Source organism: Vicugna pacos, chromosome 9 (genome assembly GCF_048564905.1).
Source record: "Vicugna pacos chromosome 9, VicPac4, whole genome shotgun sequence".
In the NCBI taxonomy this organism is placed as follows: Eukaryota; Metazoa; Chordata; class Mammalia; order Artiodactyla; family Camelidae; genus Vicugna; species Vicugna pacos.
Genome location: NC_132995.1, coordinates 17,512,998 through 17,538,116, shown reverse-complemented (window position 1 = coordinate 17,538,116; position 25,119 = coordinate 17,512,998). Strand labels below are relative to the sequence as shown.

Genomic DNA, 25,119 nt, shown 5'->3' with positions numbered 1-25,119 from the left:
ACCCTGCATCCTTCGGGTTTTGCTGCTACACTCGTGTCCACGATGATCTATCACTTTGTCTCCAGTCCAGCCAGTTGGAAGGAAGAGGAAAGGGAGACAAGACCCAGAGGTTACACACAGTGCTTCTGCTCTCATTTCTTCGACCAGAGCTTTCTCATGTGGCCATGCCAGTGGGGAGGAAGGTCGGGGAGACGTCCTTCTTTTGGACTGCTGCGTGCCCAGCTAAAAATCAGGGCTTTTATTCTCTTAGAGTAGGAGTCAGTACACTGCAGCCTAAGGGCTAAATCTGGCCTGTCACCTGTTTCTGTACAATCCATAGGCTAAAAATGGTTTGTCCATTTCTCAATGGTCTAAATCTAAAGAATGAGAATAGTTTGTGACATTTGAAAATTACGTGGAGTTTCAGATTTCAGTGTCCACAAATAAAGTCTTACTGAGCACACCAGTGCCGATTCATCTACGTGCTGTCTGTGGCTGTGCCCGTGCTGCAGTGGCACAGTTGAGTAGTTCAGCAGAGAGCATCCTGCCCACGAAGCCTGCAGTGAGTGCTTCCTGTCTGACCCTTTATGGAAGTAGCGTCCTGGCCCCTGCAGTAGAGGGTGGGCTGAGTCACCCTGGGAACTGCCAGGACTCGCTCTCCTTGCTGATCTGTCCTCTCTTGTACTCAGGCCACCTTGGCCTTTTCGGGCTGTCATGTCCGAGTCCTTGATTCAGGAAGACTGCCAGGCTCCATCTGGGCCCCCGTCCCTGCATCCTGGAAGCTCTGTCTACACAGTAAGCCCGGACAATCATAGTACTCATCTCATTTTCCCCACTCTTAGGGACCACTGTCCTGCACTGTGTGATACCTAGGATCTGAAAAGCACTGTTTTATATATTTCGTCTGGTTTCATACTTGTTTCAATTTGAAAGGGTTTAAGTTCAGTCCCTGTGACTTTGTCTTGGCTGGAAGCAGCAGTATCTGTGCTACCGTATCTCTAAAATTGTCCCTTTTTCTCAGTACATCTTTCTTCTGTCAGGTGCAGACAGCTGGTTTATAACCTGCACGATCTGACCTGTCTCGTCAGTGCAGGAAGCAGCAGTCGGCAGTGTGCAGACACTTCCTCCAGCAGGCAAACTCTTCTTCTGGAGCTCAGACCAGTCCCATCCCAGCCTTCCCCCAGCCCTTCCTCCTAAGTGCTTCTCCTTTGAATTAATGTTGACTTGTACCGCATGTGCTAATTGTTCTCCCTCTAGAGTGGGACGGGCACAGTTCAGCCCCCGTTGGAGTTTTTGCTCCATTTGTTTAAATGCCACCTTTGTCTTTGCGGTGTTAAGAACATAAACATTTTTCCCTACCCTTATTTTATTCATTTCTTCAAATGTTATGGGTGACTTGATTCGTGTACCGAATCTCTCTGGTACACGATGTTGTCCTGTCTCCCTCTTAGCGCTTGTTCCCGTGTAACTCTCCACTGCTCTCTGGGGTTGCAGCCTGTGCGCTGAGTCCCGTGCCATCATCTTTCTCGGTTTACTTGTTCAGCTAGAGCACAGCTTCAGTTTACTTCTTAAGGAGAAGGTGTGTTGGCTTGTGTATGCCTGAGATGCCTCTCGAGTGTTCTGCCCTGTTACGTTCTCGGTGTGTTAGCAGAGATTGACTTCTGGATTGAAAATCGTTTTCCTGATTGCTTATGAGGTTTCGCCTGTTTTCATGTGCTTATTAGCAGTTTGTGTTTTTTCTTTTGTAAGATTCCTACTAGTCTATATTTTGCCATTTTTAAAAATTGTTTTTTGTTATTAGAAGTTTTGAGAGTTTTTAAAAATATGTTCTGGATACAAGCCATTTGTCAGGTGTATGTATCATGAGTAAATTTTCTCCCAGTCTGTGTGGCTTGCCTTTCGTTTTCTTACTGGTATATTTGTAAGGGCAATAGTTTCTGAGTTTGATTAAATTCGATTCATCAACTTTTTTGTTACGATTTTGTGTCCAGTCTAGGAAATCTCTGTTATCCTTGTGTTTTGTACGTTTGGTTTTTACATTTAGTTCCATGATCCATTTAAGTTAATGATGTGAGGTAATATCCAGCTTTATTATTTTTTTCCATGTGAGTGTACTGTTGTTCCACTGTGTTATTTTGCATTTGTGGTGATCCATCTCTTGGGTAGATTTCCTGGGAGAAGGATTTCTGGGTCAAATGATGATGTTGAAATATGTTGCCAGGTACCTGTCCATAGGAGCCATATCATCCTGGAGTCCCACCAGGAATCTAAGACACTGTGCCTGTTTGCCCACAGCCTCACCAGCAGAGAGTGTTTCAAGTTCTTGGATTTTCTTGTTTGCAAGTGAGAAATAGTATCTTAGGGTAGTTTCCATTTCTCTTACTCTTAAGTGCCACCTATGATTTTGTTTTTTTAGCAAATAAGGTACGTTTATTGTGATTATGTATTTGGACTTATTTTTATCATCTCATTTTGTCTTTCAGTTCACCATGATTTTTCTTGGGCCCTTTTTCCCTGTCCTCTTGAATTGAGCATTTTTCCCTTGTTCTCCTGGATGCTTTTATATATCACATTTCATTCCTCTTAGTCTTATTTTTTTATATGCTTAGACTTTCTAACAAAGTTTGAAGGTAATCAATATTTATCCTTCTTACGTCAGGAACCTTACCTTTTCTTTTCTAAACCTTCCCTTCCATTTCTATTCTCACTGTTGTCTAGAATTTTAGTTTTAACTTGTTGTACATAAATATTTTGCATTCAGTTCTTAAGTTTTTTGGAACTGAGCTACTTGGTTTGAATTCTAGATTTGCTCTTTATTAGCCGAATAAACATAGGTAAGTTATTTGACTTCTCTGTGCCTCATTTTCCTCATCTGAAAAAGGAAGAAATAATTATACCACACAGAAACCATAGAGGAGTCAATAAAATAATTCTGGTACCTGTCACATAGAATTCAATTAGTTAATTCCAAATGCTTTGGAAGAGTTCTTGATACATAATAAGCACTAAGAAAGTGTTGGTTAATTAGGATTATTATTGCACTACTGGTTTATTTTTCTTTTTAAGTACATATTTTAGTAGTTCTTTCACTGCGGGGTAAGGGGTAGTGTATGTTAAAATATGGTGCTATTTAAACTAGATACAGTATTCTAGGTTCTTAGTTGTTTTCCTTCAACAGTGAAGATGGTACTTCATTTTCTTCTTGTCAGTCAATCTGTTGGTTATTCTTTTGTTAAGTAATTGATGTGTTCTGTTGATTGACTTTTTAGATGTTCTCTTTATTCTTGATATTCTGCCATTTCCTTACAGTGTGTCTAAGAGTGAGTGGTTCAAAATTTATTCTGTTAACACTTGGGAGTTTTTCAATTACAGAATTCAGGTCTAACTGGAGTTTCTGAAAAGTATTAGATCTTAATGCTTTCAGAGATTATTTTTTCCTCCCTCCTCCCGAATCTGTTAGACATAGCTAAGTCGTTTCGTTACCTATCACCCATTTTTTTTTTAGTTTCTTTTTTGCATTTTCTTTTTATTTCTCTAAGTTGACTTCTGAGAGGTTTTCTTTACTTAACTCGTTAAATTGCCATTTTCCTCTTTGCTTCTAGCCCAGTACTACCCCGTCTTTGGAGTTTTCAATTTGATGGTGGCTGTTTCTTACTGCTTAGTGTTCTCATTGGTTCTTTTTATTTATGTCTGCCTTTCTTTTCATATTTACCTGTTTTGTTCCATGAATACCATTCCTTCTTTATCTCGGATATTTTAAATGGTTTTATTTTAGACTTCTTTTCAGACTCCTGTTTTTATCTCCATATCCACAAATGTGAATCTCCACCCCTTCACAAACCTTTGTGGGTTGTTTTTTTTTTTTAAACATTTACAACTGCGTTGAACTACTGTGAAATACTGTTTGAAAGCTCGTGTTGTATGGACATTTTCCGTTGGTGAATTTCATCTACTGCCTGCACTCCTGGCTCCAGATGAGGGTTTGTACTTTTGGCTGTAAGTTCCTCCCCTGAAGAATGACTTAATTCCAGACCCCAGGTCACACAGGTGCAAATTACTTAGGCTCCAAATTACTGTAAAGAAGGATTAGACCAGTTTACAATATCATCATACATTTGCAGCTTCAGCTATTTATTTCAGTGATTTAATAGGTGAAAAATATTCCCCGTCATTTCAATTTGTGTTTCTCTAATTGAGACTTACAGGGAGCACTTTTCCAGGATTGCCTATGTTGTTCTCTAATAAATGATAGCTGGACTGAGCTTCTTTTGTTGTTCTTTTCTTGGAAGTCATACCTCAATTTTTATCCAAGCGTAACTACCCAGCTTGATTATCCATGTTATTCACTAAAAAAACTTCTGTCACTCTTCAAAAGTCAGATTTAAGCCTGTAGGATAGTCATGTCTGGCAGTTGATGCTGGCTTTGTCTGGAACTTCAGGTGGGGCTGTCATCGGAAACACCTGTGCCTTTCCCTGTGGTTGCCTGGGCTTCCTCACAGCGTGCTGGCTGGGTTTCAGGAGTGAGCATCAGAGAGAGCAGGTCATAAATATATGATGTTTTTGCAGTCTAGCTTTAGAAGTCACAGAGCACCACTTCCGTGTTTATAACTCCATCCAGGCTTCTGAGAACGGAATATGAGCCGATCTCTCAGTGGGAGACGTGTGAAAGTCACATTGTAAGAAGAGCATGGGTGTTGGAAAGTAGAGTCTGCCAAGCTGGGAATTATGTTTAATTCTTACTAAGCCAGTAAAGGAATTTTTTTCAACTTTTTTAAATAATAAGGGTTGAAATAAGATTTTAAAATTTAATCACCTCAAGTAAAGTTTAATACAAAGCCCTATTCCATAATTTTATGTATTAAGATTTTATGGTGAATTGGGAGTTCGAGATTAAAAAAAAATTTTATGGTACTACTTTTTTCAATATAATCCTTTTTGTCCTATTTTCTAGTTAATAATGTTTTCTAAGATAGTTTTTATTACTTTTTTTATTTTGCAGGTAAAACTATAAAATGTAATGCGGATTCACTGAGTTCACCTAAAAAAACACCTGAAAAGAACCAGCAGTGCATCTCTTTAAAAGATGTAAATAAGGTTGTATTTGTAAATGTTCATTAAATACGAAGTTCATGTAATGTTCATTTTAGGAATATTCTCCTTTAAAATCTGCTAGGAACCATATGGCTACGATGATTTCATTCACAAAAATATAAGTTTGCACATTTACTGTCTTTCCGAAGAACAGGGTAACTCCAGCTCCCCTCTTGTCAAGACTTTCTTCTTGGCTTGCTGGCCTCTCCACACAGTTGGGTATATATTCGCATTTTAACAAGGGTGTAAAAATCAGAGATTATGGGACACTCTAATAGTTCAAGTTTAACCTGTTCTTCCAGTCCCTTTGACAAGACAGGTAAAAGTAATTAGAGGACGTTTTAAATACTGGTTATCTGAAATGCTGGCTGCCTGTTATTTGGACAGACACAACCCGGTGGTTACAGCAGTGGCATAATCACCCAGTTCTTTGTCTCTCTGTATCCATGTTGCCGGAACATTATCTGGGATGGTTGTCTGTGAGACTAACTCTAATGGAATTTTGATTCCTAAGAATATGTATCTTGCTAGCATGCATATTCTTTCTGCAATTTTTTTTTTACAGTATGTGAAATCTTCAGTGTACTGGCCGTCAAAAAGAGGCATAACCATATATGCTGATCCAGATATACCAGCAGCAAGGTATGATGTGAAAAGTCAGCGTAATACATTGTCTTACAGCGTGTTCTGTAAGATTGATGACAGGAAAATACTCAGTTTCAAAAAAAGAGTGGCCCTGGGAGTTTTGATTTAACATATATTAATTTAAAAGAAAAATATTGTGACAACTGGCTAAGTAGCACAGGTTGACCAAAAGCTGGTAGTGGTTCTAGAGTCTTCCGGTGATGTTGTCGGACAGAGCTGTTTCTGTAAGGTCCCATGAAGTTGTCTTGATGTAAAGAATGGGTAAATGTGGGTCAGCTGGCAGTACAAGTTGGTAAAAAGCAAAGAATCATTTGTTACATGCTTGAAGATGAGCATCAAAGACTTTGACTATAACCGTCCTCATCAAGACATGTCAGTGATATTAATGAAATCACAGAAAGGGTGTACTATTTCACACTTCACGTGCAATGTTAAGACCTTAAAATTAGGATGCTTCTGTTTTTCCCCTCCAGGACCTTATGCTAGTGTTGTCATACATTTTATTTATACATTTGTTATAAATGCGAGACTCTATTATCAGTTGTATTTAAACAGTTGGCTTTCTTTTAGAGGGGCTTAAATAAATAACAGGAAAAGATACCTTATATTTTTACCTATGTAGTTACCATCGATGCTTTCACTTTCTATGTAGATCCACATTTCCATCTGGTATCATTTGCCTTCTACCTGCAGGACTTCATTTACTGTTTCTTGTATGTGGGTCTGCTGGTGATTAATTCTTTCAGCTTTTGTATGTCTGAAAAATTATTTTTAAAAAAAAACTTTGCTAGGTATGGAATTCTAGGTTGAAAGTTTTTTTCCCCTGTGTTTTAAAGATGTCAGTCCACCGTTGCCTGCTCCTGTTGCTCCCAGTGCCACATCTGTCTTTTGTCTTTTTGCTTTGTTCCTCTGTTTGCAACATGGCTTTTTCTTCTGCTTTCAGGAATTTCTCTTTATTGCTGGTTTGAGCAACATAAATATCATATGCCTTGCTGTAGGTTCTCTCATGTATCTTATGCTTGGGGTTCTTTGGGGTTCTTCATTTGTAGGTTTCTGTCTTTCATCACATTTGGTACGTGACATTTAGCTGTCTTTCTGCAAATATTTTTTCTGCATCCCTCTCTTTCTCCTTTCCTTTTGAGACTCCGATGAGACAAATGTCCCTAAGGTTCTGTTCACTTTTTCACCTCTTTTTTTCTTGCTATTCTGCAGATCAATAATTCTAATTTATCTTTAATCTGTCTCTTCTGTCTCTGTTCTGCTGTTGAGCCCATCTAGTGAATTTCTTATTTATTTTTCAGTTCTGAAATTTTTATGTTTTTTTTTAGTGTGACCATTTTTTTTTCTCTGTGATTTATCATAACATTTTGTGTATATTTCCCTGTGCTATACAGTGTAATCTTGTTTATCTATTCTACAATTTTGAAGTCCCAGTCTATCCCTTCCTTTTATGTGTTTTATTTGATATTCCTTTGTTGAGAGCTTTCATTGCTCCATTCAGGAGTGCTCACCTTCCCTTGTCTTGCCGAGCATGGTTATAACACCTACTTCACGGTGTTTGATAATCCCCACTTCACAGCCATCTCGGGGTTGGCATCTGTCCATTGCCTTTTCCCTCTACAGTCCATCTAGTTTTCCTGGTTGTTTGTATGAACAAGTACTTCTGGATTGTATTCTGAATATTTTGAATATTATGGCGTGAGACTCTTGTTTCTGTTAGAATCCTCTGGAGAACGCTGCTTCTGTTGTTTTTGCTGTTTGTTTTAGCAGGAGGTCATCACCCCCTGAAGGTTCAGACCTCAAGTTCGGTCTCCCCTGCTGTGGGTGGTGATGGCAGTGCTGTTTCCCCGTCTTCGGTACGCTGCTTCAGGTCTGTCCTGAACGTGCTCGACTTGGGTTGAGCCAGGGGTTTAGGGGTTATGTTGGGTCATAAACAGAAATAGAAGGTCCCCCTCCCCTCCAGCTGTTTTTTTCCCCCTTGATATTCCCCACATTCACCATTTTCTAGATGCTCCCTCTCCTTGTTCCTCTGATCAGATAGATGGTTTCCTGTGGAGAAGCTGCCATGCAGTTCTGTGTGATTGGGGCTGCTTGTGGAGCAAAACAGCCAGAGAAATCAGAGAAGAAGATGGACATTTTTCTCATACAGTCCCCATTACCTGCTTCCCCTAGAGGAAGGGAGAGGTTTTCTCTCGAGTTCAGAGCTGGTCTTGGGGGGCAGGGCCAGGAGAGAGAAAGAGGAAAGTGGAATTCCTTACACTCTGGTCTAAGGCTTCTCTTCCTGGTTCTCTGGCTTGAAATACGGTCAGCTCTCCCTGTCCACTGGCTACACATCCACACTGACACAGATCCCTCGGGTATAGAGGGCCGACTGTACTGCACCATCTTACAAAGTGTTACTGAGTCCAAACTTACTCTGCTCGCCGCACAGCAGGCCAGTAAATCGGGAGACGAGGTGTTGGGGCAAGGAATAATGACTTTGTTCGGAAAGCCAGTGGACCGAGAGGATGGCCGACTGCTGTCTTGGAGAACCATCCTACTCAAGTCAGAATTCAGGCTCCTTTTATACTAAAAAGGGGTGGAGAGTGTGCTTGGTTGTTGCAAACTTCTTGGTGTAGGAATTCTTTGTTCTTGGAGTTCTTTGTTCTTGCAGCTGTCCATGAGGGTCAGATCGTGGTGTCCCTGTAAACCTCCAAGAAAACAAATGTTATTTTCCATTCTGCAACTTGTTATCTTTATATAAGCACAGAAGTGTTAACATCCTTAATGATCAGAGCCTTGAGAATAGGCTCTCCTGTATATTTCAGGCTAAAGGCAACATTGTTTTACAAAAGGTGCAGAGCTAGCAAGACTAAGCCTGGAAAACAGGGCACAGGGTTAAAGCCAAAGGAACAGATCTAATATGGAGTCAGAGCTGTTCTTTTGTGTTACCAAAGGACTGGGGCATCCTCGGATTTTGGTACCCAAGGGGCTCCTGGGACCAATCCCCTGCAGATACTAAGGGCAGCAGCGACTGTGGGGTTTTGACGTCTACATTTGCTACACAGATTTGCGACTCGGGCCACCCTCAGGTCAACACCGAGAAATAGAAGGCGGTGGCAGCCAGGAAACGCTCCACGGTTCTGGTCTTTCGGTCTTTGACTTCTCTCCCTGTAGTTTTGTTCCTCGTCCTGCGTTGCTCGTAGGGGGAGGCTGTAGTGGGCTTGTTTCCTCTTGGCAGCACCAGGACCTGCGGAACGGTTTTCATACTTGGGCTCCGCTTCACTTCTCGCAAAATGTGCTTCAGTTAATCAACTTGTTCCTCAGTGGTACTTCTTAAATTTTCTCCCAGGAAGTAAACATATTTTCAGGATTTGGGGTAAATGGGCTCTAAAGGCTTTAATAAGTGGTTTTTGATTTCCTTCTAGCGCTTCCTGCCAGAAGCCACCTGCGAAGCCGCTGAGGCTGGCTGAGAAGAGGGAGCACAATGAGAAGAATGGCTGTGTGAAGTATGGGGTTTTTCTTGGCCTAAATGTTCTATTGAAATAATTGTAATAAAATTATAAGCAGGAAGAATTTATGTATGACTTTATTATTAATTTCAAACCTGCATTCCCATAAAGTAAATATATTCATACACAGTGTCTTCTGTAGGCTTTGAAGCTTTTTCTTTTCCATTCACTGATTTTCCTGTTTGAAGCTTGTTCCGCTGTAAACAGTCTTCCTCCCCCTCCCGCTTCTCTTGGTGACCTGAGCAGTTTTATGAAACAAATTAGATACAGTCGATCTTTTGAGGCTGTTGGTTTTATATGGGCTGGTGCTAGCTTGCTTCCCAGTTTCCGATGTTAAATAGGTCTGCCTCCTGCTGGAGAAACTAATTATTTGCAGTGTGAAAGTGGGGGATTTTTGTTTTGTTTTGCCCTGCCAGATTCACAAAGTATTCACTTACAGGTTATTAATAATAGGGTGATAACTTCAATTTATACTTGCTTAATACACAAAATATTTTCTTACCAGTTTTTATGATTTCTTACCCTTCCAGCCTAAAAACACTGTTACATTCCAAGTAACTACGGCTGCTCAGAAGCCACAGAGTGACAGTGTGTTTAAGACGGTTCATTAGTGGTTTAGGTATCCACCAGCTGGCCTGGAATGACTGGGGAGGTGGTATTAACCTTGCAGCCACTCTGTGGCCCAGTGCCATCCTCTCCCCCAGCAGGAGCTCCTTACCATGTCCAGGGCTGAGGGCTCTGAATGCTGCCATGGAGCCCATGGGTCTAGGGGTGGCTGTTAATGCACCAGAGTTGACATCCTCCTCCCTGGGCATCCGTCCCCCTAGTACCTGAAAGTTGTGGTACTACAAGAGGTTATTTTCCTAGGAGCAAAAGACCTTGCATTATCCATGCAGCTCATTTCTTTCAGCTAAATACCCTTGACTTCGAACTCCCTGATTAAGCAACATCAGTTACTGTATCATTCTGTGGGTTCCAGGGAACCTGGAAGGTGTTCAGAATTAAACAGCAGAAAAGGAAGGAGACAATGAGTTTGTTTGAAGAAACGTTGAGATGACCTCGTGATCATGCAGCCTTTCTCCTTGTCCAGAGCAGGTGGTCCTGGGATTGGCGATGCTCTGTCCACAGCTCGGGCTCAGAGGGGGAAGGGGCAGCACGGGACTGGCAAGACCACCACAGTCCTTGTGCTGCAATAGACAAGGCTAAACAAATCGAGCAGTAATGTCGCAGCCATGCCTTGGGAGAGATACTTCATTTTGCCTCTGTCAAGGAAGAATTAAAATAAACCGTTTTTTTCAAAAGTCCAATTATCCTTTTAACTATTTTACAGATTATTGCAGTTTCTAAATCCTGATCCTTTGAGAGCTGATGGAATCTCTGATCTTCAGCAGGTATTGTAGCTCCCTCTCCCCCCAAAAAAGAAAGAGAACTGTTTACTCTTTAAACCCCTCACCTTCCTCCCACTAGATGAGAAATTTCTTACGTGGAGGACTTTTCCTGATGCCATCCTTCTGGAAATTATCTAGTGAATTAATGGCTTTAGAGACGTTGCCCTTCTTCTATTTGGGTGATGGATGCTCTTCCTTTCATTTTGGTAGCTTTGGTGGTTTCTTTGATAATCATATAAACCTAGGTTTTTACCTTGGAATCAAGCTCTTGTATCTTCTTGTATCAAACCTCCATATGGCTCTTGGTGTGCTGTGCTAACACTGCAGGGCAGAGGTGTCTAACGCCTGCGATCTTAGTTGCAGAAGCTGAAGTCGGGCTCCCGGCAGCCCTTGGTGGTGCTGCGGAACAAGATCGAGCCCTGCTTATCCATTGACACGGCGCCACTCTCCGCAGACCTGAGAAAGGTGAAGGTGCTCAGACCACACTCGTGGAGGAGTGCTGACCTGTCTTAACGTAGAAAGATTTTAATAAACGGTTCTGAGGTTACATTTGTATAATTTCTTTGCTTTTGGAGTTCTCTTTTAAGCTTGTGTTGTTAATTCCTCATTTATTCGTAAGTCCAGGTTAACCTCTTATAAGTGTGTAATTCTTTTGCAGAGAAACCTAAGTGCTTTCCTGCAGTGGGTTTTCTGGTGTGCCTCTGGAAGAGGGCTTAGAAAGAAGAGCAAATTGTCAGGGCAGTTGGAGTGTACTTAGCATTCTTTTCAAAATTGCTTTATTATAGCCCTGTGGTTTCACTTAGATCTACTTACCTCTTGATATAAAAAAAGTATTTTTTAATAAAGGAAAATAAAACCACAAGGATGAATAGAATGAGCGCAGAGTCTTTAGTGGACAAGAAATTCCTGCAGGCTCTTAGAAGATGGAAGCGGGCATCCGAGATGGCTGACCACATTGAGGGAGGAGTGATGTGCGGAGGGGTGGGACCTTGCTCAGCCTGCTTCCTGCACATCCACAGCCAGTTTCTCAGAAAGGAGGCTGGGGGCTCTGTTTGGAGAAACTGAATTGCCCTGGAGGATGACTTTCAGGTGATGCTGTTTTGAATCCTCCCAGCAAATAAAAATGCCTGCTTGCCGCCTGTTTTCCTGCAGTGATGTGACTCTCACGTGGTAGTGAGCTTTGCTCTGCCTACAGGTCTAGACCGCTTTTAGGGTCCTCCTCAATGTGAACAGACGTCAGGGACTGTTGCACACTGGAAGAAAACCTTCCCCTTAAAAAAAAACAAAGACCGGAACAAACTCTGAAAGAAACAATGTAAGGAGCGAAAGAAAACAAATATCCTCAGAGATAAGAGAAGATACTGCATGGATTTAGCAATAATAACAAGGTCCTGTAAAAAAGGAACGGCCAGAAAAAGGGTTGTTAGAAATTCAAAATGCTATAGGAATAAAAAACATTAGATGTGAGAGGTAAGATAGAAGCTAACTATCAGAAAGTAGAACAAAAAGACAAAGAGATGGAAATGGGGTGGGGGGGAGAATTTGAGGGTCAGTTTGAGGTCTCACGTCTCAATGGGATTTCCAGAAAGAATAACGAAAGAGGGCAGAAAATTCTGAGAAGAATAACACGTGAACACTTCCTAGACTTAGTGGATATGACTTTGTAAAATTAGAAGAGTTTGCCGACCACAGATCCAGCACAACGGAGGAAGGAGCACGAGTGAATAGACGTGTTGCTGTGAAGCATCTAAAACTTGGGATTCTGGGAGCATGAAAGCTTCCAGAAAGAAGAAACTGGTCCCGCAGCGGGGTCAGGAATCAGAATGACTTCAAGCTTCTCCACAGTTTGCCAGAGAAACCCTGACTCCGAAATTCTGGTGATAAGTTATTTTCAACATAGGGGTCTAAACTCAGACCATTAGTGACGTGTGAGGGTAGAGCGGAAACATTTTCGGACATGCTGTAGTCTCAGTTTTTTTTTTTCCTCTGTACCCTTTTGTCAAGAAGCTGCCAAAACTTGTTCTCCACCAAACCAAGGAAGTAAACCGAGAAAGTTGCAGAGAAAATGGTGATGGAGGAGGATCCCAGGATGGCAGCTGGGGTCCAGGGCCTCCCCAGAGATAACGGTGCTGATGGCTCCAGCCCTTTGGAAGCTAGTGAGGATGGACAGCTCTCCTCTGTGGAGCATTTGGGAGGTTTCGGTGACAAATTACATAGAAAAATAAGCAAACAAAGGCAGATTTTTAAAAAGCTTTATGAGTGGAGCTGATGCACCAGCGGATTATCAGAAGGAAGAGGAGAAGCCGCATCCTTGCTCTGGTGAGCTTTAAGCACCTGGTCCATCAGCAGGCTGCTTGTTAGATCCTTTTAGTTTGAAGCCCAGAAAAGCAAGAGCCTTTGAGCAGGAGTCCGGTGCTAGAAAAGATTCAGGGGGATTTAAGTTAGGTCTTGGGAAATACCAGACTGAGCAGTGTGTACTCATCACTGGGGTCAAGCGAACGCTGAGCAGGCGTTTGTTGGTTTTCTGTGCTTTATTGTGGTTTTGGTTGTCATTGCTGTTTTGTAGGCTCTTCAAAGGAATAAGTTTCCGGGACCCAGCCACACTGAGTCTTACTCTTGGCCTCCCATAGCACGTGGCTGTGATGTGGTGGTCGTTTCTCACTGTGGAAATGATCCTCTGTTGTACCTTCCACCATTGCTTACAATTTTGCAAACTGGGGCCTGCTACAAGTCATTACCAAGCAGAAACGGAGTAAGTTGAAGACAATTTTGTTTTGCAATAAAATGGATTACATTTTTACTTTATATCTGACACCTAACCTTTGGTAAAGCATACGTTACATTAAAACTGGCAGGGCAGAAATTGTCCTGTGAGAAACTCTTAACACAGTCGCTGGTTTTTATCGAAAGCCCCTAGTTACGGGCCATCGGCTGGGACAGGAGAATCCTGGCTTTTGGGGGATGAATATACAGTTTATAGAATTATTTCATTGATTGAATTCATCTGATTGTCATGGCAGCCCTTTAAGATGGTCAGGCCACAGTATTGTTTTCAGTGTTTTATAGATGAGAGCGTTAAGCTCATGAGAAGTCACTGGTAAAAGTTCTTAAAAGCTGACGAGTGTAACAAGAAATGGGATTTGAATTTCAGTTTTTTGCCATCTTGTCCTCTATAAATTATTTTCACAGCACCCCACACTGTTTTATAATCCTGCTTTATTCTTCCCACATGTAAGAATTGGAAAATAGCTGAGAAGGATGATGGAAAGGAGAGAAACTGGGTGTGAGGATCAAATGGTGATGGGGGAGTGACGTCTGCTTTGCTGGGTTTCGGCTGCTAGGTGAACTCACGTGTGAACTCGTGTGTGAGACCCTTGTCTCGGGCTTATCTAGAAAAATACACTACATACAGATGGTTCTGCCACTCGTTATTAGGTGAAAAATGGAAGTACTAAAAGAAACTTAGAATTTCATTTTAGGAAAGATACTGGTTTATTTTTCTAATTATGCCATGTAGTTTAATGAGTTCCCTCTGGAAATCTGCATCGGCTGTGTTATGATGGATTCATTTCTGTTGCTCAGTAAGTTAGCAGCTGACCGCTGCTGGTGAGCTGCAGCTTGTGCTGAGGTAGAACCCTGGCGGTGCCAGAAGGGGATGTCTGGGTTTTGCCCCTTGTGTCCATCTTGCTTTTTCTGATTCTCCGCAATCAACCTGCATTTAGGTGTGAGCCCTGGAAGCTGGTAGTTGCCTGGATCTGCATCAAAGAAAGAGGAGACTCGTTCTTGTCTTGAGTTAATTGAGGCCGGGTGTCCAGGAAGGTGTTGGGCAGGCAGTGCACCTTCAGGTGATACGCGTGGGATAGTGGAGAGCAGGGTGCAGGTGGTGCAATAGGAACCCTCATCTCCTAAGGAAGAGAGGTTAACCTTTTTAAAGTCCCCTTTTAGGAGGCTGTTAGTTCATCCTTGTGCTTGGGAGTAGGTGCTCTGGAGCCAGATTACCTGGCTGTAAATCCTGTTGCTACCAGACATAGCTGTGCAGCCTTGAGCAACTGACTTCACCTCTCTGTGCTTTAGGTTCCTCATCTATGAAATGAGGTGGTAATCAGCCTCACTCTATAAGGGAACTCTAAGGACTAAATGACTTAATACTTGTGCGTTGTTAAACTCGTCCTAGCAAAATGCGAGCCAGCGTGCCTACATCCATTCCACTGACCCACCCTGACCTGTATGACAGTGATGTTAGCAAAAATGTGCATGGTGATTCCTGCGCGCGAGGAGATATTCGTGTGTGCTGTGCATATACTGTCTTTGCTTCCTAACTTTTGTCCAGAATTACGTGAATTTGTGTGTCTTTGCAGCCTCTGGCAATCATCGTGTGCCCTGGCTGGAAAAAGGCCCAGTTTATTTTTGCATTACTGGGAGACTACGGCACGTCCTCCAGGCCGCTGCATCCTATGTTGCTGACAGTCGGACTCCACAAAGACGAAGCCAAAAATCTGAAGCTTCCAAGGGGGTGTAAGCACTCTTTCCAGGGTGTTTGGTTTCCCCTGGAGGACACCGTGGGCCCCGCTCAGGCAGGCCTGGAGCTGCCGCCGACACAGGGCCCGTGTGCGATCAGCCAGCCGTCACTAGTCCAGACCTCACTTACCAAGTCCCCGATCCCTGAGGGTGGTGAAGCTTTGGTCTTGGCTCACATCTGTTTCACTGAAAAAACTGTCTATTTATTTATCAACTATTTATTCACTTACAGACCTTCTGTTTGTTAGATGTTGACTAAAACTGCCCCCCTGCCTTTCAGAACCTGAAATTCTTGTGGGAGCCCAGGTGTTCAATCAGACAGTGACAGGGTTAGCCCGGGCAGGCCTCCTGTCTCACCCACCCGAGCAAGAAAAACAGGTTTTTATTTCGTTAGAAGGCATTTCCAGAAAGTCTGCGGAACCTTAGCAAAGGCAATGTTAGGAAAACCTGTGGGAAACCTAAAATGTTAATTGCTTTTTCTTTTCAAATGTAGGCGATGTGATTATTACTACACCCCACAGCCTCCTGAGGCTTCTCCAGTATCAAAGCTTGCTATTCCTTAGACTCTGTCACCTCGTTTTGGATGAGGTGGAAGTACTGTTCTCTGAAGCCAACGAGCAAGTGAGTATGGCATTCACTGAGATGTTGTTACCACTCATATATATGCATAACTAAAATCTTCGCTGCTTTTAGGAAGTAGGAAATTTGTCGAGTTGGGAAGAAGCCGGTAAATCTGAAAATTTTTCCCTTTAACTTCTATAATTAAGAAGAAAGAACATTTCTCTGAATTTTCTTCCCAACGTTAAAGTTCTCTTTGAAGAGCAAAAATTCTTTTCCTAGGAAGATTTTCTAAAATTCTTAATATTTTTCTGGTTATGGAAACAATCATTTTTATTTTAGAAAATTTGAGAAATAGAGAACACCACTTGAAAAACCCCCGTCATCCGTGATCTTACACTGTTACTATTTTGTTTTATTTTCACTGTTACTATTTTAGAATATTTTCTTTTTTGTAATTCCTGTGTCTGTTGATACATATAATTAATAATGTCAGGAAGTTATTTTATGTGTTAGTTTGCAACTTGCGTTTTTCAGTAAATAGCATTTTGAGTGTTGCTACTAATGGTTCTCCAGCACGATTGTTACCAGCCATGTAGTAGTGAATCCTATGGGCATAGCATAATTTATTTTATAATTGTCTTATATTTGGACATTTAGCATCATTTGTATGTATATGTGTGTGTCTCAAGAAACACATCTTTTTTGTACATGTTTTTCTTAGAATAAATTCCTAGGAAGGGGATCAATGGATCAATGGCTATGAATTCTTCTAAGGCATTTGTTGGAAACAGTGTAACATAATGGCCCACAGCATCCATTTGGGAGCAGTGATAGCCCCAGGTTCACGTCCCAGCCTTGTTGCTTACTGACACTGTGGGCCTGTGCAGAGCTTCTGAGCTCCTCGATAGTCTCAGTTCTTATTTGCAAAAGTAATATCTGGAACCAGTGTCTTGTGCAGTGGCCTTTCTGAAAGCATAGACTGATGGGCACTCCCTTAAGCCATGGGCTACCAGGCCACCCTCTGAGCACCCCTGGCAGTAGGGGGCCTTAGTCCAGCTTTCTTTTCCAGGCTAGGATTTAAACATGGCATCTGATTTGCTTAATCTCTGTTTCCTTGATTACTATGTTGAACTGAGCATTAACTCATACTGACCGCTTGTGCCCGTTCCTCTGTGAGCTGTTCGTTCATTTCCCTGGCTGATTTTCTTTCTCTGGGATCGTCTTTTTCTCATTGGTTTGTAGAAGTTTTTAGATAAGGATGTTAATCCTTTGTTATCTGTTGTACACATACTTACCCAGATGTTGTTTGTTTTCATTTTGTCTGTACTTAACATTTTTTCCTTTTTAGTTATTCCTTTGCCTTTATGTTTAAAGGCCTTCCTTCCCCATTCTGAGAACAGAAAGCATACATTCTTTACCTTTTATGTTCTGTCCAGCTGATTACTAGTCTTCTTTGAAATAAAAATGAAATTAATTGTACTAATTTTTCAGATGTTTGCTATATTAGATAACTTCAAAAAAAATATTGACGTTGAAGAAAGGGAGTCTGCTCCACATCAGATTGTTGCAGTTGGAGTTCACTGGGATCGACATACAGAGCAGTTAATCAGAGAGTTCATGAATGACCCCTACGTCGTGATCACGGCCATGGAGGAGGCTGCCCTCTACGGCAATGTGCAGCAGGTGGTGGGAGTGGGCATGGGCGGCGGGGGCTGAGGAACACGAGCCCGTGACCTTTGTTCATGGCCTCATATTAAAAGGATATAGTGTTAATGTCATACGCAGATATGTAATTGTGTATTTATATTGGTTTCCTGTACCTTATCTTCTATTAAAATTATGACTTACCTATGAAAAGTAAAACTGGGGCACATTGAACATTTTTAAAAAATCACACTGTGACTACATTTTATTGCCAGGTAGTACACCTTTGCCTGGAATGTGAAAAAACCTCTACTTTGCTCCAAACTCTTGATTTCATTCCAAGTCAGGCACAAAAGACCTTGATCTTCACCTGTTCTGTAGCTGAAACAGAAGTAGTGTGTAAGGTGAGCCCTTCCACACATAAAACATTCTTATTGTTTGTGTAAACTATGTGGAATCTTATCATTAGAGAGTTACCAGGGTAGTTAAATATTTGACAGGGAAATAAACTTGTATGAGTTCAGCATCCGTCAGAACGGGCTATGGCACAGAGTAGTGGTGGCAGTGACAAGGGACAGCGGGGGGCCTAGCTGAGAGGAGGGACCAGGTGGGTGGGTGGGGCCAGCCTCTGCCTCCAGGAGAGCGGTCCCCTAGGGGAACAGTGCTTTATACCTTGTCCTGCTGGAGCATTAAGAGAAGTCGATTCATGAAGAAGTGGCAACATCTTCTGTACCGTACTTCTGTTGAAGAAAATAGAGACAGTAACACTAAAATAGATCATCATGTAGCCAGAAAAGCCAAATGAATTGTTTAAAGGTGTATTTAATCTAATTGTGTATAAATTAATACTAGCACGGAGAAAGGAGGCCAGGTACAAAATAAAAGGCACGGTTGTGCATCCAACTTTCCGCAGTAATAAACTAGCAGGTGTACTGAAAAAGCCACTCTTTTGACAGTGGTGCCATACATGTGGTGTATACACGTACATATGCCTGCAGACACCTGTGTAGGTAAGCGTGTATACAGGCAGGCATATATATGTGTACATATATGTATGTACCCGTTATTGTAAAAGGAAGGAAAACGGTTTTAGCAAAAGAATGTTTGTTTCACTGGAGCAAGTTTTTAGATTTCAACTATAGAATTTTGAAAATACATTTATTTAAATTTGCAATCATCTCAATCTGAGAGTTAGTGGTAATACCCTCACAGATAATTTTAAATGGTTTATATTGATAAGTATTGATGGAAAATTGTCTCCAAGCAATGTGTTCCTGAGTGTGAACCGGCCTCTTTGGCTTCGTCTTTAGGTAGTAGAGAGCAGTTCCATATTTTGCTTGAAGATGCATAAAGAAATGGCTTTTAATTTTAAAAGTGTTTTAGAACAGTGGAAGAAGAAGTTAAGTTATGGCTCTCACATTGTGTTAGGTAAGTGTCTTAATTTCTACTTGTATTTTGAGAAGGCTGAGCTAGTAGGAATTAATGTCTTCATTTTCTTATCCCCTCTCCAAATTTCTCACCATTTCCCAGATTTATTGAGAATCTATTAGTAAAGTTAATTTCAAAGTGGAAGTTCACCTCAACTGAGATTCTGACGTTGAGGTGGATCCAGGTGTCTGCCGGGTCTCAGGGCAGTAGGCAGAACCCTTAGCGTAGACGTGCTCCCTGGAGTTCCAGCTTAAGGACCACTGTCACATATATATGTATGCCTATGATGAAACTTGTCCTAAGTGATTGTTAGATTTAATATTGGAAATATAAAAGTCAAAATGTGTAAAATAAGTGAAAACCACATGGACAGCCTTGATTTGTAATAGAGGCATTTTTTCAAGTTAAAAAGGGGACCACTTTTCTCTGGAGTTTAACTATTGGGCTTTGGAATTTTGTGAAAGAGAAAAATGGGAAAGAAGTTTCTTTGCATCTAACAAGCAAAATGCAATACAGAAATGTGTTGAGATGTGGCTCCTGGAATTGCTCTGTAAAACACGTGCGGTAAGACTCCAGCCCCGTTGGAAATTGTCGGAATCCTTTCCTCCAGCCTTAACAGATGACTGTGTACCACTTCTGGCCATCACTGATGCCACCTGTGTGATCCACTTCAGCTTTCCTTCCTCGCCCAGAATTTTTGGTGGACGCCTGTATTGCATGTCCGATCATTTTCAGAGTTTAACGGAACAGGTTTGATTGATTTTTTATTACCTTTTAACATTCCATTGTCATTTTCCACGTCGTGACAAATTCAGAGTCGACAAAGTTTCATTGTTTAGAGTGGGATGGATGATCCATTTTCTTTATTTACCCCCGTTTTTAAGGGTTCTCCTGCAGAACAGGGAGATAAAAAAACCAAATCTGTCTTGCTGCTGACGGAGAGAAACGCATGCCACACAGTTGGTGTCCTGCACTACTTGGAGCGAGCAGATGCCAAGATCCCTTCAGAGCTGTATGAGTTTACTGCGGGGATTCTGGAAGCCAAAGAAGATAAAAAAGCCAGAAGGCCTCTTTGTCCGTATCTTAAGGCTTTTGGTTTTTGCAAGTAAGCCAGTCATCTTTTGAAAATCTTTTTAATGTGGTGTTTTTTTTTTTGGAGGGGGAGATAACTAGATTTATTCCTTCCTCCCTCCCTCCTTCCCTCCCTCCCTCTTTCTTTCTTTTTGTTTCCCAGGACCTCGTGCATTCTAAGCACACACTCTACCATTGAGCTGTACCCTCCCTCCCAAGTCATCTTTTTTTTTTAATTGAAATACAGCATACAGGAAAATGCACAGGTGATAAATTGACAGCTTGGTGCTTGTTCCATACGTATGCAGCCGTGTAAACCTCCACCGGGTTCTGCGGGAGCCCCTCAGAGACCCCTCCTGCCCTTCCCAATTTTCCCTTCCTCCAGAAGTAACCACCCTCATGATGTCTATCAACAAGAACTGATTTTGCTTGTTTTTGAACTTTATATAAATGCAGTTGCAGTACATTCAGCCTACTGTCTGTGGCGTTCATCCATGTTGTTGTACATGTTGGTGTTTGATTTATTCATTTATTTATCTTGTGGCTCAGAATTCCATTGTGTGAATATGTCTCAAGGTGTGTATCCACACGCCTGTTGATGGGCCTGTGAGGTGAGTTTCGTACAAAGCTGCCGTGGGTTCTTGTACGTGGCTTTTGCACAAATACGCACTCATTTCTCTTGGGTATTTACTTTGGAATGGGATTGCCGGGTCGTGGGCTAGACGTGTGTTTAGCTTTGCCGGAGGGCTGGCCACTTCACGACCCCTCAGTAGTGTGTGAGAGAGTCTGAATGGCCCCGCATCCTCACCAACACTCAGGATCCATGACAGCGTGGGAGGAAGCCGTTGTGGTTTTCATTTGTGCTTCCCTGGTGATTAATGATGCTGAATGTCTTTTGATATGGTCGTGGGACACTGGACCGTCCTCTGTGAAGTGCCCGTTCAGGTCTTCTGCGCATTTTTAAAATGGGTTGTGTCTTGGTTTGTAGGAGTGATTTGTCTCTTCTAGATATAAGTGCGTTGAGAATATCTTCTCCCAGCCCGTGGTTTGCCTTTTTACTCTGTTAAGAGTCTTCCACTGAACAGACGTTTTTAATTTTGGTGACGTGTTTTACGGTCGCTGTTTCCAAGCATCCTTGTCTATCTCCAGGTCATGAAGACATTCTTCTGTATTTTCTTCTAGAGGCTTTATCGAGTTAGCTTTTACATTTAGCTATTTGCATTTTACATTTAGATTATACATATAATCTATATGGACTTAATGTTTGTATACAGTGTTTGATGTGGGGCAAGGTTTACTTCTTTCTATATGAATAATCTCGTGCTCCAGCATTCTTTATTTAAAACATCATTGTGTTCAAATGGAGTTGGTGCCTTTGACGTAACCAGATGACAGTACATGTCTGTCTGTGGACTCTCTCTGTCACACTGGTCTGTTTGTCTGTTCTCTCGCCAGCACTACACGTTCTTAAGTACAGTAGTGGGTAGTGAGTCTTGGGAAGTGGTACGTAAGTCCTCCACCTCTGCTCTTCTTTGTGATTGTTTCGGCTATTTTGAATCTACTGCATCTCCATATTCATTTTACAATAGGCTTATCAGTTTCTTCAAAAACATTGCTGGAATTTTAATAACAACTGCATTGATTCTGTGAATCAATTTGGGAGACATGGATATTGTAACAGTCACACGCCTTCTCGGGGATCCAGACACGATCACTCTACTTGATGGGTATACCGCTGGGACTGGGTAGGAGATGTCTGATAGATGTCTACTGGTTTGAGCTTAATTTTAAGATAACTGTTGACATTAACTATTTTAAACTATGGTACATTAAATAGGTTATCAGCAGCAATTTCCACTATGCCTTTAAGTAAAATACGGACCTTTAAAACTGAAGCTTTAACTGTTTCGCAGTTTGGGTTACAGAATGGCTCCTGGTTTAGAGGTTAATTGGCCTCTGTTGTGGGTTATGGTGATGTGTTTCTGATTCAAAATCTTTATTTGGGAAATCCTTTGTGTTCATTTACATACTGCATTTAAGAATGTCTAGAGAAATAATGCAGTAACTTTGTCCTTTAAGTTTACACAGTGTCAAATTTTAGGACCCCTTTCCTCTTATTCACACATGGTTAGTGTCATCTAAGGGATTTTAAATAGTTACTTAACTTGAAAGCATTTGAAATACAGATTCTCTGATTTTGATTATAGATTAATTTTCCTGAAGAATACTTTAAAATCTATGTTCAAAAAAATTTTTTTTCTGATTTTAAAATCTTGTTCCTTTTTTTTCAGGAACGAAAGGATCTGTCCTGATCGACACCATGTTAATCCCGAAGCAGACATGCCAAGGAAATTATCCAACCAAGCTCTTCCAGTGTTTGGATACATAAAAGTAAGTTCTGTTAAAGGCCCCTTTGTCCAAAGATTAATGTCATTGTTAATGAAAGTTTTTCATTTTTTAAGTGGTAGAATTTAATAGAATGTCATTATGACAGTATTAATGTACCACCATTAATCTGGCAATAGACACAAGTTCATAGGATGTGCCTTATTCTAAGGTGCCAGCTTGTTTAGAAAACCAAGATCAAATTGAGAAAATAAACTCCTTAAACAACTGAGAGATTTTTTAAAGTTCTATTTTGAGAAAGAAAGTCGTTTCCCTTTGGGAACTGTTAAAATAAGACAGTGATTACACGAATCTCCTCATAACATTCATGGTCATTCCTTTGGGGGAGATTATGAGCTGCAGTTGGAATTGCTGTCGGTCTCAGTGCTAAGCATTTGCCACTTCCCTTGGAATTTTTTTATTGCTCTGTTCCTTTCCTTTCGGGCTTGAGTGTTCTGCTTTCAGCTGCCCTTTCCCTGTTATGTTCATTCGTGCTTGTGCCCCTTCTTGTGTGGCTGCGCTGTACAGGGGTCCTGGGGCTGTTGTACAGATGCCACAGCCTGGGTGACTTAAAACCAACACACACTGATTCTCTCACAGTCCTGGAAGCCAGAGTCCGAAAGCCCAGTGTCAGCAGGGCTGTGCTCCCTCCGAGGACTCTGGAGGACAGTCCTCTCCCTGCCGCCGCCTCCTTCCCTCGGCTCCAGGCGCTCCGTGGCCTGTCTTAGCGTGAAGCCCCATCACTCCAGCCCCTTCCTGCATCCTCACGCTCCCCTCCCCTCTCTCTCCCTGCCATTTCCACAGGGAGCCCGCCCAGATAATCCAGAGTGATCTCCCCATCCTGAGATACTTAGTTACATCTGCAAGAGGTCACAGTCACAGATCCTGGGAGCTAGCACAGAGACATAGTTTTCTTTGGGGTAAAAGGGAGCACCATTCAACACAATACAGTTTTTGCTAGCAAAATTATTTTTCAATTTCTGATTCTTTCCCAAGTTCTTTTACCTAATTTCTGCATTTAAAAATTCTGATTTATGTTGTTCTTTTAAATCATACGTCATTTTCTTAATTAACAGGCTACAAGGCAGCTAGTTTTGTGGCCGCATCTTTCTGGTGCTTCCATTGTCTGTAGCGGCTGTCATTCTCCTTCTCTTTTTTATTTTTATAGCTTAATGTAGAATTTGACCTTGATGCTTCGCTCTTACTCATTTTTAGATAAAATTCCTTTTCCTTAAATTTAAGAGGAGGTGTGGGGCAGGGTAACTTTTCTAATCTCACAGAGTTTCCGTTTCTGTTGTTTCCATGTTTCATTAAAAAAAAAATGTGGAGAGGCAGTTTCTGAGACTTGTGCGATTCCCGGGCTCTGTGCCCTTCCCCGATGTGTATCTGGCCCTTGGCTTCCTTCGTCTCTCTTGTCCCCGGGTGGACAGTGTGGGGATTTCACAGGGGCCCAGCCTTCACCCCCCATCAGAGTGGGTGGGAGCCCTCCACTATGAGCTGCCGGGTCACGCGGGCCCGCTGTGCCCGGGCATCACCTGCCGCTGCCGTGGAACCTCCTGTCCTCGGTCCGTCGGACACGCTGTTGCCTCCCCGTGCTGCATCCTGCACAGGCAGCGGTGCCACCCAGGTCTCGTGATGGCTGGTTTTACTCACTGATATTTCTGTTGTTGCTCAAGTTAATAATTTTATTTTTTAGCATATTTTCAGTTTTACAGCAAAAAATTGAGCAGAAAACACAGTTCCCCTTGTATTCTTCACATCCACCCACCACCAGTTTTCCCTATTAACATCTTGCGCTAGTGTGGTACACGTGTGGTAACTGATGAGCCAATATGGAGACGTTATTATTACCTAAATTAAGGTTCCCTCCTTGTAGTGTACAGGCTATGGATTTTGTCAAATGAGTAATGACACATACGCACCATTACAGTGTCACACAGAGCACCTCACTGCCCTGACACCCCCTGTGCTCCCCCATCCACCCCTTTCCCTCTTCCCCAGAACCCCCAGCAATCACCCATCCTCTTACTGTCTCTGTAGTTTTTTGCCTTTTTCCAAATGTCATTAGTTGCAATCATACAGTAGGTGGATCTTTTACTTACTATGTTAAACTTATCCCTAGTATTTCATGGTTTGGGATGTCATTCTTAATGCTGTTTTTTTCTTAAACTTCATCTTCTAGTTGTTTTAGAAATGCAGTTGATTTTTGGTGGGGAGGGTGTAGCTCAAGTGATAAAGCGCATGCTTAGCATGCATGAGGTCCTGGGCATCAATCCCCAGTACCTCCTATAAGGATAAATAAATAAACAAACCTAATTACTTCCCCCCACCTAAATAAATAAAAGAAATGCACTTGATTTTCATATCCTTACCTTGTGCCCTGCAACCGTAACAGACTGAACTAGTTACATGCAGGATGACTGGGGAGAGTGGAACCAAACCAGGTGGGGAGGTGTGTGACCGGAAGGGACCCTCCCATGTGCCCAGGACTGAGGGGCTTCCCACCATGAGAGACGTTGGGTGTTGGAACAGGGCGAGTTGGTCACCTGTCGGGAGGCCTCATGCTCTCCTCCTCAGTTAGGAGGGTCTGGGCCCCAAGCTGCTGCTTTCCGCCTCCATCCTGCCAGCTTTACGTGTCTGTAGATGTGCTGACGCTGTGCGGCGGGGACTTGCACGTCTAGACTGATGCCTGCTCGGGCCTGGGTTTTGCTCACCGGTGTGTGGGTGTGTGCTGGGCCCCCGGGCTCGACACAGAGCCTTCCACCACGGGAAATACGGGTAAAGAAACTCTCCCCTTTATTGTCTTCCTAAAACAGCCACCGTTGGCGTCTTAGTGTATGTTCTCTGTCGTTTTTCTTTGTGCATCTTTTTAAAAAAGTTTATTTGTCGTGAGTGCTCGTAGCATTGCAGTGAGAGTT

The 25,119-nt window shown here is 42.2% G+C and overlaps 1 protein-coding gene across 9 annotated transcripts in view; it reads left to right on the top strand.

Annotated features, from left to right (window-relative positions):
* Positions 1-25,119, top strand: part of TDRD12 (tudor domain containing 12) — a 72,850-nt gene that overhangs the window by 33,259 nt on the left and 14,472 nt on the right. For 8 of the 9 annotated variants that reach the window (XM_072967273.1, XM_072967267.1, XM_072967269.1 and 5 more), the window contains 14 exons: positions 4,979-5,073; positions 5,636-5,712; positions 9,123-9,203; positions 10,537-10,597; positions 10,952-11,059; positions 13,161-13,346; positions 14,953-15,109; positions 15,606-15,733; positions 17,165-17,356; positions 17,593-17,721; positions 18,628-18,745; positions 19,356-19,495; positions 19,630-19,850; positions 22,108-22,207. In XM_072967273.1, the coding sequence (XP_072823374.1) occupies positions 4,979-5,073; positions 5,636-5,712; positions 9,123-9,203; positions 10,537-10,597; positions 10,952-11,059; positions 13,161-13,346; positions 14,953-15,109; positions 15,606-15,733; positions 17,165-17,356; positions 17,593-17,721; positions 18,628-18,745; positions 19,356-19,495; positions 19,630-19,850; positions 22,108-22,207 (1,793 nt within the window). The remainder of the gene's footprint in view (positions 1-4,978; positions 5,074-5,635; positions 5,713-9,122; positions 9,204-10,536; positions 10,598-10,951; positions 11,060-13,160; positions 13,347-14,952; positions 15,110-15,605; positions 15,734-17,164; positions 17,357-17,592; positions 17,722-18,627; positions 18,746-19,355; positions 19,496-19,629; positions 19,851-22,107; positions 22,208-25,119) is intronic. The other variant, XM_072967268.1, reaches the window with a different exon arrangement.